The sequence below is a fragment of the Phaenicophaeus curvirostris genome, chromosome 10, assembly GCF_032191515.1.
Source record: "Phaenicophaeus curvirostris isolate KB17595 chromosome 10, BPBGC_Pcur_1.0, whole genome shotgun sequence".
NCBI lineage: Eukaryota > Metazoa > Chordata > Aves > Cuculiformes > Cuculidae > Phaenicophaeus > Phaenicophaeus curvirostris.
Genome location: NC_091401.1, coordinates 19,627,810 through 19,647,601, shown reverse-complemented (window position 1 = coordinate 19,647,601; position 19,792 = coordinate 19,627,810). Strand labels below are relative to the sequence as shown.

General features: G+C 41.2%; 1 protein-coding gene across 2 annotated transcripts; it reads right to left on the bottom strand.

The window, feature by feature from the left end:
* Positions 1-1,125: 1,125 nt before the first annotated feature.
* NCEH1 (neutral cholesterol ester hydrolase 1) lies at positions 1,126-18,281 on the bottom strand. 2 transcript variants are annotated; one of them, XM_069864569.1, is made up of 5 exons: positions 18,067-18,281; positions 9,177-9,405; positions 7,273-7,342; positions 4,238-4,409; positions 1,126-2,001 (listed from the first exon to the last, which is right to left on the bottom strand). In XM_069864569.1, the coding sequence occupies exons 1-5, from the start codon at positions 18,202-18,204 to the stop codon at positions 1,384-1,386; spliced, it is 1,227 nt and encodes a 408-aa protein (XP_069720670.1). In that variant the 5' UTR covers positions 18,205-18,281; the 3' UTR covers positions 1,126-1,383. The 2 variants fall into 2 exon arrangements, with proteins under 2 accessions (XP_069720670.1, XP_069720671.1); XM_069864570.1 differs by lacking the exon at positions 18,067-18,281 and adding an exon at positions 17,157-17,270.
* Positions 18,282-19,792: the final 1,511 nt, after the last annotated feature.

Sequence of the window (19,792 nt, the reverse complement as noted above, 5' to 3'; positions counted from 1 at the left end):
AGGTAGGAAATTACTTCTCCCTCTCTTGCAGAAGAAAGTAGTGCATAAGGAAATTAAGTTGTACTCCTGGGGTCCCACAGGAAGCCTGTGGTAAAGCTAAGGATAAATTTAATCCAATAGTTTATAGCCATGGGACAGCTGTTCTCTCCTCTTTACTAGAAACACTGGGCTTTTGACACAACCATGATTTCTGCAAGCAGTAAGCATCCCAGACTATATATATAGTCACAAGTTGTTTCATTTCCCTGTCCTGCCTTTCTGAATGTTACAGGCTGGCTCCAACTGTTGCACAACAGGGAGTTCATCTTAACCTCACATTTTGTGTAAGTCTGTAAGACAGAAAAAGTTAAGCTGCAAAGATCAGATTTCAATCTTCCATATAGATTGGAGCCCTCTTCTCTTTGCTAGCTTCTCTCCTTCCAGGAAGCACACAAAATACAATAAACACAGCAAGAACTAAAGAAAAATCAATGAACAAAACCTACTATTAATTACAAACATTAGTGCAAACCACACAGTAGATTTTTTTTAGTATGCTCAGCATTTTCTGAAAGGAGGTCATGAAGCTGAGGCTTTAACCACAGATGATGTCACACTCTGTAGCCACATAAGTAGTCAGCTTTGAAGCTCACTTACATGAACAACCTGGATTCTGCTGCTACACAGAGTATTTTATCCTATATATTTATATGTATGCTGTAATACTTTTTATTGAAAATATACTTAGTCCTGTGCTTTTACAAAATATAAATAACTAAAAGGCGATAAAGACCAAATTCCAAATCTGAATTACATGTTTGGCTAGACTTGTCTAGCATCATCTTAACTGCCTAGAAGAGCCTTTTTTTTAAAATAAAAATGAAATGAGCCATTCGTCTCTGTGCCTAAAAGCCAACACCTAAACTCATGCTTGATACTCAAATGCATGGCTCTGCTATCAAAAGGGAGAGTGCTCACACTTTCTTTGACATCAACCACACCTCTGTTGAAAACTAGCTCCCACTTTTACATATGTAGATGTAGGCGTAGGTGTTTGGCTTTACCTCACATCATTTGAAAATTGTGGCCTTTGTGCCTAAATAAGTCACAGCTTAAAAGTCGCACCAGTTCAGAATGCTACAGGAATGCTGATCTCCCCGCCCAACATTTATTTATGTCTGGCTAAAGTCACCTGAAAGCAGGGGGAAAAAAATCGAAGTCTAAAAAAACACCTCTCAAAATACTTTGCTGGGCAAGGCCAATCAAGCTAGAAATGTGGTCTGAAATCCCCAGCAGCTGCAGCTGAAGTCAGAATTTGGAAAAGTGCACTTTGTTATTGTTTGCTCTTTAGCAAGGACAGACACTGGAGTTGAGCACCATGTGTCTTCTAGAGAGATTCTTTCTTCAGAGGCTTTCATCCAGCCATTTTATGTAGCTGTTTCTGGTCTGAACGCCTGCAGAGAAATCAGTAGGCCACACAGTGAATATCATACAGCCATGAAAGCAGTCATCAAAGTGATCGAGTGTGACTTCAACACCGGCGTTCTGTAAGCGCTTGGCATACATCACCCCGTCATCTCGCAGGACATCGTTCTCACAGGTCAGGATGTAAGTCTTTGGCTGCAGCTGCAGAGTTTCATTTTCTGCGAGGAGTGGGCCTGCTCGTACATCAAGCAGTGCTGGTATCTCCTGGATGATTTCAGCCTTGCCTGTGGTTTGTATTACAGGCTTGTAGTTTTTTTTGAATGATGAAGGCAGTAGAGATGTCCAGTTCAGACGCCCTCTGAAAGACAGAGCTTGGCCAACGTCAAGAGCAGTGTGGTTGTTAATCAGCAGTGAGTGAGCCAAATCATAATTAGCATTGATATAATCTATCCAATAGTTGATCATGACATAACGAGGAAGAACAGGCATATTCATGTTCTGCTGATAAGAAGGTGTATTGAAGTCAAATGCCTGAAGGACTGGATAAATTAAGGCCTGCAGTTTTGGTTTGATGGTCAAATGCTCATCTTTGCTAAGCTGTGGAAAAAATGCAGGATAGAATTTGGATTATAAAGAAAATAAACATTGCAATATAGACCTTGAACTTCATACAAGTAATCATTCATTTGGCAACTTTTAGGCCAAATTCTGCTCTTATATAGATAATGCTTATATAGATAATGCTCTTTTGTCTGAAATGTTAGCAGCCTGATCTTTTTCTTCTCTTCTAAGGATGGCCATTGGGGCAGACCCAGTAGCTTGTTTCCAACAGAAATCAGAGGCAGAAATTTACTGAAGGGTGGCAGAAATTAAAAAAAGGTGTAAAGTGGCATTTTGCTAGCAGAGCTCCCAGTTTAAGAAATTGCAACTGAGGGACTTCCTGAATCAGGGGAGTTAATTCTTGCTTTTAACACTTTTTTAATGGATTTTTCTTCAATGCATTTATCTAATTGTTTTTTCAGCATATGGAAACAGCTGGCATTCAGTTTGCTCTAGCAAAAGCTCACTGTGTGCAGAAGCACCTCACTGTATTTGACTTAAGACTGCCATCTGCACTTGATTTCATAGAATCACAGAATCATAGGATAACCAGGTTGGAAGAGACCCACCGGATCATCGAGTCCAACCGTTCCCATCAAACACTAAACCATGTCCCTTAGCACCTCATCCACCCGTGCCTTAAACACCTCCAGGGAAGGGGACTCAACCACCTCCCTGGGCAGCCTGTTCCAGTGCCCAATGACCCTTTCTGTGAAGAAGAATTTTTTCCTAATGTCCAGCCTAAACCTCCCCTGGCGGAGCTTGAGGCCATTCCCTCTTGTCCTGTCCCCTGTCACTTGGGAGAAGAGGCCAGCACCCTCCTCTCTACAACCTCCTTTCTGGTAGTTGTAGAGAGCAATGAGGTCTCCCCTCAGCCTCCTCTTCTCCAGGCTAAACACCCCCAGCTCTCTCAGCTGTTCCTCATAAGGCCTGTTCTCCAGCCCCTTCACCAGCTTTGTTGCTCTTCTCTGGACTCTCTCCAGAGCCTCAACATCCTTCTTGTGGTGAGGGGCCCAGAACTGAACACAGGATTCGAGGAGCGGTCTCACCAGTGCCGAGTCCAGAGGGAGAATAACCTCCCTGGACCTGCTGGTCACACCATTTCTGATACAAGCCAAGACGCCATTGGCCTTCTTGGACACCTGGGCACACTGCTGGCTCATATTCAAAGATAGAGCTGTAGCACAGTGACACTGCAGGGACAAGCTGAAAAGGAGGAGAAATACCCCCCTTACAGGTGTGCTGTCCCTGATTTGAGCCTACCAATTAAATATTTGGTGCCCCCTAAATTCTTTTATTGGGAGAATCAGCAGACACTTGCTTTGCTTCCTCTTCTACACAATATACATGGTTCTCTATTATATCTCATCTTGTCTGCCTCATCTTCAGGCTGAAGAATCTTAATGTATTTAACTTTTCCCCAAGAGTCCTGCATTACTGATTTATGCATGAGGGAAACTACTTAGAATTGCTGTTTTCAAAACATAGATCTATCATGTTTATCGGTTGTCAATATTGAAACTTTTAGTGTAATTGTCCCTTATTAATTTTTTCACCCTAATTCAATATTGCAAGGTTGTCATGATAATCAGTTGCATGGACATGGTATCTGCTTTCTTGTCACCAATGGTTATGGCAATACGAAAAATCTAATAACAATATTTCAATCAACCATGAAAAATATTATTACTTGCCCCAGGCTGCCTTTAAAATCTTAACTAGATTAAATTCAGATTACATTTAAACTGCAGATGCACGAAAGAAATTGCCTTAAAATTGTGAAATGCTACAGGAAGACAATCTAACAGAAGAATTAAGCTTCATTTACTATTTTTTGTCCTTCATTTGTATTTGAAAGAAATAAGAAATTATTTTCAGAGCCAAGCATCTGAGAATAGAAAGCTAAATTGATAAATTATGCACATACCTAGTTACCTACTTAGAAAAATAAAAAAATCACCAGCAAAAGATGTTAAAAAAGTAATTTAGCTACTTTCCCTTAAAATCTGGCCCATAATAACTCTTAACTAGTAAGACATTGCAAGCTACGTGATTCATATTGCAATTTACTCATTTTTCTTCTGTAAAGTGACCAGGTGCTGGCTTTCTAACATTCTGTCTATAGGGTTGGCACATACCCTGTGCTCATGCAGCGCAAAGAATCTGTCAAGCTATACGCATCATTGAATTAGGGACTGTCGTAGTATAATACATAACAGGCACTGGGTGTTACCTGCTGACACACAGCAGCTGCCAAATTTCCTCCTGCACTATCACCAGAAATTGCAATTCGACCTGGGTCAACTGAATATTCAGCTAAGACATCAGGCTGCAAAAAATGCTTTGTAGCACGAAGAGTATCATGGAACTGCTCTGGGAAGCGCACCTCTGGTACCAGTCTGTATCTACAAAAGAAAAGAAATGAGAAACGATTATTACCATGAATGTACCTCTCAAGATTAATAGGTGCTATCAGGTATTCCTTAATGGCCAGTAACTATTTCATTAGGATAAATACTAAGGGAAAAACATGAGGTGTTTAATACTTAGGTAAGACCTAATCATATAATTAATGCTTTAATTCTGAAAGATTAATATGAACCTACTAGTTATGAATAATATCAAGATCACATAAAATTATGCAGCACTTTCCTAGGATTTCCCAATAGAGCATTTCATCATTATAAAAATAAATTAATGTTTAAAATACCCTTGGCAAGGGAACCAATATTATCAGCCTGATTTTGATCCAAATCCTCATGTTAACTAGCACAAGAGAGAATATGACATATATGCCCAACAAATTCCACTGAGTTGAACACCCAAGCTTCCTGAATTTTCACCTACGCTCAGAAGAGAATGAACCTTGTTATACTTCTGTGCCATGAAATGAACAATAGCCAAGAAGTGAAGTAATACCAATTTGCTCCAATGCAACAGATTCAATAACTCCTCTCCTTTATCAAGGCGTGGAGCAGGAATATACTCATTGCACAGGTGGAGAGATTGAAGTGTGCAAACAGTCAGCAGCTGAGAGATTCATGAGATTTTCTCAGTTTCTACATAACATTGCAGAAGTCTGTTCATATTTACTGAAAAAAAATGTAATCTAAGAGTTGTTACTAAGCCTTATGGTACAAAGCAGGTCTTGTTTGTAGCTTTTCAATCAACGGGTTTTACAGATTCTCAGCAGAGCTGAGCAAAACAAGCAAAACAAAATCCAATTTTCTTATCTGAAATATTTTCTTCAGAATCTAAGATAAAAAAAGTTTCATACACAGAATAAATTTTAATCTTAGATTACAGGAAAAGTGTTTCAAACTCCCAATCTGACCTGCTTTCAGAAAACAATCTACATACTGCATCAACTACAAAGGAGTATGAGAAAGTCCTCTGGGAAGTCCTCACAAAACTGGTTAACAGCCTGCATACATCAAGAAAATGAGACGTGCAGTTAAATCAATGAGAAGTCTAATTAGTCTTCACTAATTGAGTACAAACACTTCGACTGAAAGATATCGTGGTTAAGGAAAATATGTCAAGAACTTTTCAATGCTGTGATAAAAAAAAGGCAACCCTTTAAAGTATGCTATCAGTACTGCAGTACTGAAGGAGTAATATAATCTATATCATTTCCATAAAATTCAGCTGCAATTAGATCACAGAGCTTGGTATGTAATCAATTACAGGTGAGAAATGTGAGCAGTTATATCAAATGATTAGGTTTGCAAAAGAAAATATTGAAGTTGACAATAAGGATAGGAGATAGGCAGTGCTACAGACTAGGAGAAGTCTGTCTAGAAAGCTGCCTGGAGGAGAGGGACCTGGGGGTGTTGGTTGACAGCCGACTGAACATGAGCCAGCAGTGGCCCAGGTGGCCAAGAAGGCCAATGGCATCTTGGCTTGGATCAGAAACGGCGTGACCAGCAGGTCCAGGGAGGTTATTCTCCCTCTGTACTCGGCACTGGTGAGACCGCTCCTCGAATACTGTGTTCAGTTCTGGGCCCCTCAACACAAGAAGGATGTTGAGGCTCTGGAGCGAGTCCAGAGAAGAGCAACAAAGCTGGTGAAGGGGCTGGAGAACAAGTCTTACAAGGAGCAGCTGAGAGAGCTGGGGATGTTTAGCCTGGAGAAGAGGAGGCTGAGGGGAGACCTCATTGCTCTCTACAACTACCTGAAAGGAGGTTGTAGAGAGGAGGGTGCTGGCCTCTTCTCCCAAGTGACAGGGGACAGGACAAGAGGGAACGGCCTCAAGCTCTGCCAGGGGAGGTTTAGGCTGGACATTAGGAAAAAATTCTTCTTCACAGAAAGGGTCATTGGGCACTGGAACAGGCTGCCCAGGGAGGTGGTTGAGTCCCCTTCCCTGGAGGTGTTTAAGGCACGGGTGGACGAGGTGCTAAGGGGCATGGTTTAGCGTTAGATAGGAATGGTTGGACTCGATGATCCGGTGGGTCTCTTCCAACCTGGTTATTCTATGATTCTATGATTCTGTGAGAAGTGCCAGTCAAGTTGGAGTCATCTAGTTAATGTAGTTAGCTAGCTGAGAGGTTTGTTTACCATGGAATTGTTCAGCAAGTTAAAAAAGCAGCCCTACTTCTCTGTTGTCTGGCTCCCTGGCAGTCCTTTTCTCTTGAGTAGAGTACAAAGCTTAAATGAGATGACTGGAACAGTGGGGGATTGAGAGAGCAGCAGGAAACTGCCAGGTCCATGGTAAGTTCTGGTTAATGAGCACACATAAAATGATTTGAGAATTTTTATGTTGCAGACCTTTGCTCAAAACAGCTTCAAAACTGTGGTCTATACACAGAATTCGAAGGTGCGTTTTTATATATATAAATATTGTACATATAAAATATATTCTTTATATGTACATACACACATACATAAATATAACTTGCAGCAGGTAGAAGTGGCCATTGAGGATGGGAAAAGTCCCTCTTGCTACATGAGGAAGCATAGAGATGTTGATCATGTCCGAATGTGTTTGCATTTGCATTTTAGTATTTGTACAACTGAATTAAGTGCTACTCTCTTTTCCCACATTTCCGCCTTCTAAAATCACCTCTAGAATTATTAGAAACCCAAAAGAATTTTTTGGCACTACTCCAATGTTTTAATTTTAAAAGGGTAAAAATATCAGACCAGTAAAGACAATTATTGCCAAAGTTAAAGCCTTATATACATGCCAATAACAAGGGAAAAGCTAAAAGAACTACATTATGTATTTATAATACCTTAAAATTACTTGATCAGTTTTGGATTACTCACTCAACTGAGACGACTACAGCATTGAGAGATTCAGCCATGACTCTGCAGAGATTGTTATAAAGGCTTGTTCCTGGAACGCAGGACATGATGTTAGGATCATACACATCCATTTAAGTCAATATTCACAAAGCGGTACATAAGCCTTCTCGGAAAATATGAAGACGTGATACAAATGTAAGCAAAGTAAATGAAATCAGAAACAGATAAAGTGCCAAATACATATTGTAGCAGAAGAAACATAATCAATGCCTTGAAAAGTTCTGCAGTCTAATGCTTTCTTTCTTATCTGTTTCTTGGTGACTTAGGGCACGTCATTTCACCCACCTATCGCAGCTCTCTCAGTTGGGCAAAATATAAGGTACCCAGTGGCTCGGGGGCATTAGCATCCAGAGACAGTTATCACTGCATAAGTCACTACTTGTTGGTCATTTTATTATAGTGTGCATCGCTTTGATTCAAATGAGGTGCCCTATTAACGTCAACTGAACTACTCATTTAAGGGAGGACTAATCACAGCTATCCTATTTTCTTTAATTTTCTTCTTTTCCAGTTACTTAATTGTCAGTTCCTGGTACTAGAAAATATACTAAGACACTAAGTGTTTCATAAAGTATCTAGTCTTTAGTATTTCCAAATCTAGAATTTAATATTTAGGTTTAATATCTGTACCATTAACTTCTGCATCTTGGACTCGAGGATACCATCTGACATAGCTAAGTTATCCAAACCAAGCAAGGTAATGTAATATAAACTTCTTGCATAACGAGAGTCATACACAAAGTGTAAGGGAAAAAATGAGGTAGGCAGGATGCTAACAAATATCCCTTAGGCAGGCCTAAGAAAACCCATCTCCAAGAACAACTCCTTTGTAGGAAGAGGAGCAAAATTTTTAACTGCTTAGAGCAGAGAGAGTAGGATTTCCAAAGGCACATCAAGGCCAGCTTTTAAAATTATTTAGGGAATTAAATCTCACATAAGTCATGGCTTAAGTGACTTATACATGCACAGCCCAAACACAATCGATACCATCTTTATTTTGGAAAATTGTGGAAAACCTCATTAATATTCTTTTTCTGTAGATGAAGACAGAACGCATTAGGGCTGTATGGACTTCATGATGTCAGGGGACCAATGGAGAAGAAAAACGGGGAAGTCTCCTAGTGGTTACCATGAGACCCACACAGCCCTGCTCCTCCCAAGGCTTTTCTCCTCCTGAATGATGTGGTTAGATTATCATTGTCTATAGCTATACTTTACTTTCTGTGATCATGTTTGTGGCTTCCTAGTCAACTGGAGTAAATAGCATTAATTTTTAAGGCAATTTCTGCTAGTGGTGCTAATGGTTCCCTGAGAAAGGGTGCCAGACCATGGGATGGGAACCCACCTCTACCCCTTTTCTTCATCACACTGCCTGTTGTATGTGATAAGCAGCATGTATTCCCACATATGTGTTATTTAAGAGTCAAACATTAGCGATGCTCTTACATGCAGTGTTGCTCAACTAGCTCTTCTGCTAGTTATTGTGTGAAAATGGGGCAAAATTCTTATATGTAGTCGCTGGATTCTGATCACCAAGGATCAATATTTACGCATGATCACAGAAAACACGGGACTGACCCAAACAGCCCAACCAGGTATCCCAGGAATTTAAGTAATAAGCTATTTTGTCCTCTCAGGATGTATAAAAGATAAACCCCTTGCAGATAATATATGTGTTTTGCTGTGTGTTCGCACTATTTCTCCCATCCCTCCTCAGAGCTGATCTACCAGAATGGAGACAGTTACTAGTGAATTCAGGTGGTACTTAGCAAAATGGTAATCCCCAGCAGGAAAAACAGCATTTGGCTTCTCCTGCTAGTAGAAAAGCAGACCAGAATCCCATTTAATTACTGGCAGACACATACTTGCACTTGCCAAAGCCCAGCCACCTCCGTGGATGTACACAATGCTGCGCTTGAGCCTTTCATCTTCCTTCATAGGAGGTTCAAACACTCTGACTTCTACACCATCAAAAACAGCATCTGTGATGTTAATGTCTTCAGAGGAGACAAACTTCAGCTTGTCAAAGGTATGAATCACATAATTCAGAACTATCAAGTGATGGCCGAGTCTCAGATAGTGAATCAGGTGACACTAGGAAAAACAAAAGAAAAAAGGAGATTCCTATAATTTCACATCATATCATACGATACTGCATTGATGTTTAATTCAACTGTCTTCAAAGGGCAGGTCCTATACGAAAACGAATAAGGTATATTAGAATATTCACTGGAAAATGAACAATTATCAAAGGTCTCTTATGCTTTTAAAGCTGTATTAAAACAAAACCCTGTCCATAAAAGATTCTCTGTTGTCAAAATAAATCAAATCACAAGCACTATGTGAATCAAGACAACGGTGAATAAGCATTCAGATCCTCACCTTGAAAGACACCTCCAGAAGGAGAGGAACCTCACCAGCAAGCTCCACTATAAGACTTGGGAAGTCATCAGATGGGTGCCAGCAGAGGGCAATACTGCACAGGCAAAAAATTTTGTAGTGATAAGGTATAAAAAACGCTAAGTATTTCTCTTGTTCCACCCCAGAGCACAAGTCCTTCCAATTCCAAATTAAGAACATTCTCAAGGATTGCAAGGAAATATAAAAATACAAATGGTCTCAAAGGAATATAATGCTTGGGGTTTGTCTTGTTCTGTATTTACCTGCTGAATTGGGAAGGATCTGAAACGCTATCCAAGAACTAAGGCAGGTTAGTGAATTTTTTTTTCCAACTCCAGAGACTAAAGTGTGCTACTTTTTTGTGGGGGTGTGTAAAACACTACAAAAATGAAGACTAATCTGATCTTTCTGTACCCATATGGTAAAAAGAGAGCTCTTTTATCCCCTTTGGCTATCTGGGATTTTTTTTTCCATTTTTTTTTTTTTTAAACAGACTAAAAACCTGTTTTTCTCAGCAGAAAGTACTGGAATCCAAGGCAGAGCTCCAGCCCAAATGGTCATGACCTGCTCCTTACGAATGACCTGCACACTATGTGTAATGCATACTTGTTCCCCTTCCCTAGATGGTGCAAAAGGGGTGGCAAAAGGTGAGCCAAAGGACTGCTGGGATCATGACGTCCAGACTGGCCACTAAAAAGTAGTGGAGGGTCTTTCCCCTTTTGTAAAGTTAATTTCTAACCTAGTGACAAAGACTAGAAATTGGATGATCAGTGATGCTTTCTGTACAACTTTCTCAGTCACGGCAATGGAGTTGAGAGGCAAGATTAATGCAGATACCTAATATACACCTATAGGGCCACTACTGTAAGGAAAACTGACAGCTGTGACCTTTTATTTTACGTACAGGTAACAGATAGTTGGAAGAAAAGGCACACTGTTAGGAGCCATGGGGCTTGTCTACACATGACTACTTTGCTGTTTTAATTCTGCTAGTACCTCTGCTGCAGTGCAAACCTGCTAGTATGAATTAAAGATGCTGACACCTGAGACAGTGGGGTCACCCAGGCACCGGTCTCACCGCATTCATGATGCAAAGAAGGGATAGTTGCCATAGTTTAACCTGCATAAAAGCTGAGTGGAAGCCAAGCCTGATTTCTCATGACAGACCTGATTTTGCAAAGAAGAGTTTCACAGTCCCTCTGGTTTATGTTATCTGTTCGCAAGGACAGATATTTCATTTTCTTGACTTGCGTTCTTCATTTTACATTCACAGTAATGTTTTCACAGCCACTTTCAGAGCCAAGTTTCAGCTTCTCTGTCAGAAGTGCCTGCTTTCGGTGAAGGAAGGGCTGACAGAAGCAAACACACACCTCCAGAGGAAAAACAAATGTTGAAGTGTTCAGCAGCATCTATGCCAGAGATCTGTCTCCTTATGCCTACAGCCCCAGCTCCTCACTTGTAACTTTTAAATCTGTCATCATTAGCTTAAATGTAAAAAAGATGAAACACTGGCTTTCAGTCAGGTGCTGTACAAAAAAGGCCCTGCAGAGCCCCACTTCCACTGCACATTCCTGTAGATACAGAGAACCTCTGATATTTTTCCCCAAAAAATCTATGCTACATACAATGGGCTGCTGTGTAAGGGAGGATAGGAATCCATTTCCAAAACAAGAATTAAAAAAAATTACTTTCTTTTTTTGCTTTAGCTTATGGTAATGTCACCCTGCTGAGACAGATTGGTGGGAATCCAAATACTAAAATGTTTTTGGATGGAACATTATTTCTTTACACTGCAAGGCCTTTCTCTGGGAGAAGAAACGCACAGTATCCACACGGCAGGAAGAAATGCTGAATTCATAAGGCTGTTTTTCATCTCTGAATTTCAGATCATGCTTTTCTCCCACTATTACTTAAAAATTCTCACAGGACCACTCTGAGACTCACAGTTCAAGTCTGAAATCTGAAAAGCAGTACATCTATTAATGATTTGGCAGACAATTTGTTAGGCTGCCACTGATGTAACCAGCTTAAGATCTGATCCTCCTTATATCCTGTGGTGGCTCCGGGGAAGGTAACCACTGGGAATCAATTTCAGAAATACTGCCAGGGAATGTTTCTCTAGATTTTTTTAGCCTGACTGTGCTTGCAGTAGATCTATCATTTTAGTTTTCTCCCACTTTAGGTCACATTCTTTGTAGACAAGATTACCACATGTTCCCTGGAATCAAAAATATTTCATTTTCAAGGCTAGTGTTGTTTACCAAGAAGTGTTTTTCACTGTTCTTTAAACCACAGAGCACTGTGGCCATCTGCAGGGCATCACTTTAATCCTTTTTGGTGTTCCCCCCTCCCCCCGATAATAGGCCATTCTTTCCAAGAATTCAAAAAAACTGGAAAAGATGCTTTTGTACACCGGGGCACAAAAGCAACAGTCCTAATTTCTGTTAAGCATAGGCAGTTTTTTTGCCAAGCTCTTATCAGACTGATTCTTTGGAAATATATCTATCTAATCAGCCTATTTGGTTGTCATATACAAGGCATCAGGATTGCACTTTTTGCTGGCAAAGAGCTAGTCTTGTCCAAAGTTCTTGCAAATAAAAGTCTCTCTCTATATATATTTCTCCGTAAATAAATATTTAAAATAGATATAATATCACTCTGTAATATAACTACTGGCAGAACAAGATGTTTAATGGATGGCTGACTCTTCTAGGGCAGTATTTCCATCCTGTTGGCTGTGCTTCCCTGGCACCTTTCTTGTGTTGGCACTAATGAACATGAAGCCTCAGAGTATCACATTGCTGCAGCAGCTCAATACAAACCAGCAGAAACAGAGAAACAACATGAAACTATACCAAAACTACTACCTTAGTGATAAGCCAAGGCAAGAAAGACAGAGTAGGGGAAAGGATGGGGCCAGCCCTTTTCGCAGCAGTTGACAGCTGGATTGGCTTAAATAGAAGAAGGAGTTGCGTTCTCTGGTGAAAAGACAGTACTGTAAAAATAACAGCTAGTGAAAAGGATGAGAAAGCGGAAGGACAAGGGGGAAATTAAGAGACTACAGAAAAAAGTAAAAACAAACTCACAGAAAAAGAGGAGATGGTATAAAGATGAAAGCCCTGTGGCAAATGAGCTCAGAACTGCTGTGCTAGCCGCAGGCACAGCACATCACTCAGTCTGGGTCACAGCCTCAAGTTTTCCCATGTAATGACTGGTTTTATGCACCCATCTGAATAAATACTTTTGTTTCCTGAGCAGGTGACTCTGGGGAAACAGCTGGTGAACACAGCCCAGTGGGCTGGACGGAGTAATGGGCTGACACTGGGAAGCCAAACAGAGCTGGATGAGCAGGAGGACCTCAGGAGAGGAGGACTAGACAGGCTAGCAAGAGAAATGTTAAGTATTTTGCTGGTGTTTGAGCTAGTTCAGCCAATAACCACTGTGGATATATTTCAGCAGCCCTAGTGACAGTCTGCTGTTCATTTCTGATTGCTGCTTTTCCTTTTGGGGCTGTTGTCTCCCCGTGACTGATGGCTGCCTCAGCAGCAGTGGGATTTACACTCACACTGTAATGCTCCCCAGCACTCCCAACAGTTCAGGCAAAGCAACCACTACACCCACAAATTCTTCTTCCACCGGGACATCCCAATTACAGGGGTTTCAGGGAGGGACAACCCAGGGACTCCCTAGAGACTGAATTGTTCCAGACTGCCACATTGCTGGTAAATTCTTCAGTGAGGGGTACCAGGTTTTGAAAGATTTAATTCATGTAGGAGAAAATTTTCAATAAATGAAGAAAGGAGTCAGGGTTATGATAAAAAAAGCAGACAGAATGAACAAAGTACTGCTCTAGAGAGGTACCATTACTTTACCTTTAATACCCAATACCTGTCTCTAAACTATCAAGATTCTTCTATTGGCTCCTCAGCTGGTAATTTCATGAAAAATCTCAAACGCTTATGGCTATTATGCTTACCTTCCTCACAGAAGTAACATATATTAGCCATGCATTCTGTATTATAAAAAAAAGAATAATAAAAAAAGTTTTTCTGTTGCTAATTTCTATTAACCTCTAACAGTACTCAATACTTCGGGATTCTTTGTCCTTATGTGACTTCCATAGCTGACACTGTCTGGCTTCACACCTCTGACCTTTAGCCATGACATTATTGCAACAGGACGCAATCAGACGGTACACAAAAGCAGCGTGCCTCTGAAGCCAAGCTGAACGCATCAGCTGCTTCCGCTACTGCCTTCATAGCTGGTCAGACCCAAGGTCCTGCACTGACCTTCCAGGCCTCATCAGGATCAGGAATTAAGCAAACAGCTAAAGCTCTTTTTTTTCTTATGACACTATTTGGGACTAAGCCAAATCTCACTCATGACTCAAATGAGTAATGATGCTGGAACTGGACGACTGAACCTTCTAAGACTAAACTTCCCACCTTAAAAGATGCAGGTACTATCCTCAAGTCTGGCATCACTTTGCAAAACGCATTTCTGTAACATTAGAGTCCAAAATGCCAACTACAATATCTGCAGTAAATACTAGAGATTAGTGAAAAATAAACAGGATCATTTCCCCACTTAGCCGCATGCAGAACATATTGTTTTGTGTGCAATTCAGGCAGTTTATCTTGTTTAAAGGTGAACTTTTGTTTCCTTTTATTTTACAGAACATTTCTTAATGCAGGTGCATTACTGCCTAGCAAAGAATATGTATTTTTAACACAGTTATATGAAGGCAGTCCTCAAAGGCAAGTGCTCGTAATTTTTTGAATTTCCTTTAGAAATGAAATCAAGACAACTGTTTTACAGTTTATTAATTAAAAGCAGAGACTAGATTACATTTTAGTGTAAGGTTTTGTGCATACACCCATCGATCCATGATGATCTGCTTTTATACTAGTTAGAGGCAAAAGTTATCTGTTACTGCCAATAGGACTTGCAGTGTGGCTCTGGTACCATTGCTGTGTGACCTACCCACCACAACTAACAACCTGGTTTGCTGTAAACCAATTCCCAGATTGTATTCTTGTGTGCAAAAACACCAGCAACTTACTTGGCTGGCTACAAGTATGATTTACATCTCTCCAAAAGTCTCATACTCTCAAATATATAGGTAGATAGATATTAAAATGTTAGAAAGAACTGATTACTGCTTTCTCTAATCTTGAATGCTGATGTTCCACGTCCTAGATTTTATTCCAAAAGTAAGGGAGTGGCAGAGGACCATGAGGAATCACTTGGCTGATGAGGCCAAATATGAGGATGATTTTCTCTCCTGCATAGCTGCCTACCTTCTTCCATATATGTCTTAACTGATGGCCTTTATGCCAGCCCATTTGTCCTTCCAAACTTCTGCTAACAGCTGTCCCAGTTCCAAAGAACTTCTTCTTCCTTGCCATGCAACAAAATAGCACGTATTTTAACGTGGTGTTCAGAAATAACTTATTTCAAAGGGCTCATTAAAAAAACATACACTGCTCTCTTTACTCCAAAAGAGAAAGCGGTGACGGGAAGAAGTGAAAAACTTCTGATTCAATCCTGCCGTTAACAGCAGTATTATGAAACATTGCTTTAGACGCTTCTTGACAAACACTAAGTTAAAACTTGTAGTTAAACATGTGGTCCCATAATTAATTGTGTATGGTTCTCCAAATTTCTTTGAAGCTAAGCTGTGTACCTGTATACATATGTATGCACATAGCTTTTACTTCCTGACCTAAAACAGTGTTATATTGCAGTTGTCTGTAAAAATGTTACCATGTCCCATTTTGAGACAGGCAAGAGACACATATTACTCTCATTCTCGGTTAAGCATTTTCACATCAATTCATTACTATTATTAAAGTTCAGATTTCTCTGTTTTCTTCTTGGGGCAGCACAGGTCACTAAAGTGGGTGCAGACAAAAGGCTCTCAAAATCCAGCTCAGTTTCCAGCTCTGCCACTGGAATTCTTGTTACTTCAGATATGGCACTCCATCTCTTCCCATCTCTGTTCTCAGCAAATTAAGATCAGTATGATGGTATCAGTCACCTTCAATAGTATGTTTTGAAAACTATTTACAGAAACTGCCCTACAAGCATTACATTTTTTGAACCATGTGATTACACTTGAATGTTTGTTGAAGTGTCTAACGCTGAGCCAAGACACTGAGTCAGAACCAAGCTTGTAAGAAAAAATTGTAGCTGACTAGGACGAAGTTCCACATAGCAATGCAAAACCTTACTGTTAATACACTGAAAGCCAGTGACAACCTTATTATGTTTTACTGGTAGTGATTATTAATGCACTAAGAAAACAAACCCATTACCCCTAACTAGAAATTGTCATGGTGTTAATTGTCAGAGACAATTAACAAATCTATTTCAAAACAAGCAAAAGATAATCAATCCTATTAGAAGCATATGAAGTTTCATGCTCTTGGAAAAAAATTACAGTACATTTCAGAGATTTTAAAATCAGAAATGGACTTCTGTCTTATATCAAACCTAGAAAGGAAAGTATTAAATAGCAGACTGAAATATATTCAGAAGTGGGTGAAAGTTCAATGATCACATGTTGAAAAATGTTAAACCATTTGTTCTTGCAACAGCCAGTGGAACAAGAAGGCTGAGCTCTACGTAAGGACATACACTTTATTTTACATACCCACAAAACCAAAAAGTAAATACTCAAGCTTAACTCTTACAGCTTCAGTTCACACAGTTCCTTCTTAAATGGCAGTCATATATTTCTGACTTTGTGCTGTCTCTCAGTGTTGGAAAGACTTCAGAACACTTGGAAAGCACCTTCTCATTCTCTCCAAATGCCCTGAGGCTTACTTGTTCTGTGTATCAGAGCACCTCTAATGCCTCACTTCTTTTATGTTTCTGTGTAAAGCTCACCTGTTCCTTCCTTTGGTTTGTAAACAACTATTACTCACTCGTTTAGTAATTTTTTTCACTCAACAACTTCATATTTCTAAGGACAGAGATCTAAACAACTAAAAAATTACCACTTCCCTAACAGAGACTTCTCCACCCTAGAGAGTGGGGATAGGTGTGGGCACCTCAGGCCCTGCCTACCAGCTTGCTCCAACTGCCATCTGTCAGGCTTTGTCCAGCCAGCTCCTCTTGGGATTATAACCTTCAGAGTATCCCAGAAGAGACACCCTTCAGCCTCCAGGCTAGAGGCAACAGAATTCCTCTGACTGTGCCCAACATATCACATAAAGAAACTGAAGGTGTACAGAAGCCAATAGTAATATACATATATATATATAGTCACAGTCATATGATTTTCTAAAGATAGGTCTCCTTCAGCTAGAGGTTATGGACTCACTTTACATGTTCCTGCCTAAACTGTGATGCATTTTGCAAGCAGTGCGGTGAGGGGAGCATCAGGGCAAGCTAAGCACCTGCTGTTTCTTGAGTTAACAACATGGAGCAAGTGAACTTACTGAAAAATGAAGCTGCTGCAGGCCATGTCTGCATAGTTTTCATCGCAGACATATGGGAGGGGATGCAAGCGAACAGGTTTTATCCTTTCATCCTAGAGATACGCTTTGATTCAGCAATGCATTTGGACCGTGAGAAGATGCCCCAGTGGCTCAGATGAATCATCTATTTCCAGACTCTCAATCCAACACTGGCAACCAGATAAGTTATTCAGACAGAACATACAAGACTGGACCCTGTGTGCGATCGACCCTCCTCATGCTTCCCAGCATCCGCAATTACCATGTTAGGAAGGTATAAGGTACATTCCCATCTGGTCCCTTTGGTATCCACCGTCCCTTGATTCACTTAATCCCATTTTGAATACGCTACCGCTCTCATCCACTCCAAGTACCAGTTTGTGTACATTTCAGACCCAACTTAAAGGAAAATGAAATGCTGCTAGGAAATTTTTAAAACATGCTTTCACATACACAGCACCTTCCATCAGGCCTGACCACAACCGATCAGACCATCCTACAAGAAAATGAAGTTGACAGCTAAAGGCACCATCAGAAAGTCTGCAAACTCTGACCTGTTTCATGCCAGCCTAAAAAAACCGGCAAAAAATGAGGAAGACGCCAACGGAGCGACAGAACCTCCATCCGCGTCTCGCAACCGAATCAAACATCCCAAGTTTGTTTAGCGATACGATTCCAAATCAAGGCAGTTAAAACATCAGAAACAGCTTCCCTACGTCTTCCTTCCCGGAGTCGCGGTTAACGTATCCGAATTAATCTTTCCTTTTTTGACCTAAAGCCTGCGAGCCCGCACCGCCTGCGGCGATGCCCGTTACCGGGCGGGACGGGGCTCGGCGATGCCGGTGACGCCGGGAGCGCCGCCCGCCGCCGGGGATGCGGGGAGCCGCCTTACCGCCTGCTGCACCGCGCGGAAGGTGGCGTCCAGCAGCATCAGCTTCCAGGGCTCGGACACGGTGCCGGGCAGCGGCAGGTACACGTAGTAGGCGGCCAGCGCGGCCAGCGCGGCCAGCAGCACCCAGGCGGCCCGCATCGCCGCGGCTCCCGCGGGCTCCGCGCCGCCCGCCCCCGGAGGAAGTCCCGGCGCTTCCGTCCCCGGCCCCGCGCCGGGGGGCGGCGGCTCCTCCGCGCCCGCGCGGCGCCGCCCCGGGACCGACCCGCGGCCCCCAGCATCGGGGCAGGAGCCGGGGACGCCCTTGGGTTGGCGGGGGAAACCGTGCTGTTTCCCATTGAACACATCACAAAACAATTCCAGAAGGGAGACTTGTTTCCTTTCCCTTTTCCTTTCTTTTTCCCTTTCCCTATCCCTTTCCGTTTCTTTTTCCCTTTCCCTATCCTTTCTCCTTTCCCTTTACCTTGCTCCTGCCCTTTCCCTTTCCCTATCCCTTCTCCCATCCCCATCCCCATCCCTATCCCTTTTCCCTTCCCCTTTCCTTTCCCTTTCCCTTTCCCTTTCCCTTTCCCTTTCCCTTCCCCTTTCCTTTCCCTTTCCCTTTCCCTTTCCCTTCTCCCATCCCCATCCCTATCCCTATCCCTATCCCTATCCCTTTTCCCTTCCCCTTCCCCTTCCCTTTCCCTTTCCCTTTCCCTTTCCCTTTCCCTTTCCCTTTCCCTTTCCCTTTCCCTTCACTTTTCCCTTACGTTTATTTTCTAATTTTGCTTTCCTTTCCCTTATGTTTATTTTATAATTTTGTTTTGGACTGAATTTTATTTTTCATTTACTCCCAGATCAGGAATAAATTCTACTTTAACGCAGGAACATTTCTCGCGCCTAAGACAAGAAAATTTTCTAAATGAGCCTTTTTCATCCCCCTAAGCACCTTTTTGTCCGATAAAACCCATCTCTTTGCAACACACAGGGAATATAAATACTATAGAGTTCAGCCTTGACACAAATGACTACTTAATACTTAGTCACAGTCCCATTTTCAGCAAATTAAAATGTTTATTTAACTAGCCAGGTTCACATGCATTATGAATCTAATGCACAAAATAATGACTGCTAATTTTAACAATAACATTGCTTTTAAAAATGAATTGATAATACTTAAAAGGCTCATATAAATAGAGTCCTGGAAAGGACAAGTTTCCTTTAAAAATGGACATGAAAATGTAATAAAAGAAAAATATATTTCTAAGTAGTAAAAGGTCACCTTTTAAGCCAGCTTTAGTGAAACTGAAGTAAAACCTTGCTGATTCTAAAGGTTGCAGAAGAGAGTTTCCGCAGTTTGTGAGGAAATAATGTTCTCAAGCATCTTTAACCTTTCTTCATAATGACAGCAGATGGAATTTCTATAATTTTCACAGCCAGATTTAAGTAGACTACAGATGTGAAAGGACTGTCAGGAAACAAGCTTTGTCAAGAAAGCAGCACCAGGTGACATTACTGAAGTCTCAAGGTTTTCATACAAAATTGTCAATTTCTGCATTAGTTCGTGTTCCCACCTTCCCTTTGTGCCCTGCTCCCCTGCCTCTTTACCTTTGCACACTCCCATTCCCTTCCTTTTCCAAGCACCTGCCCTGAAACTCCACACCCAGGATTCTTGAGTGTAATAATGTGTAGCGATGTCTTTCAACAAAAATCATTGTTCCCAAACCTCTAGCAAAACTGGGTCTAGTCC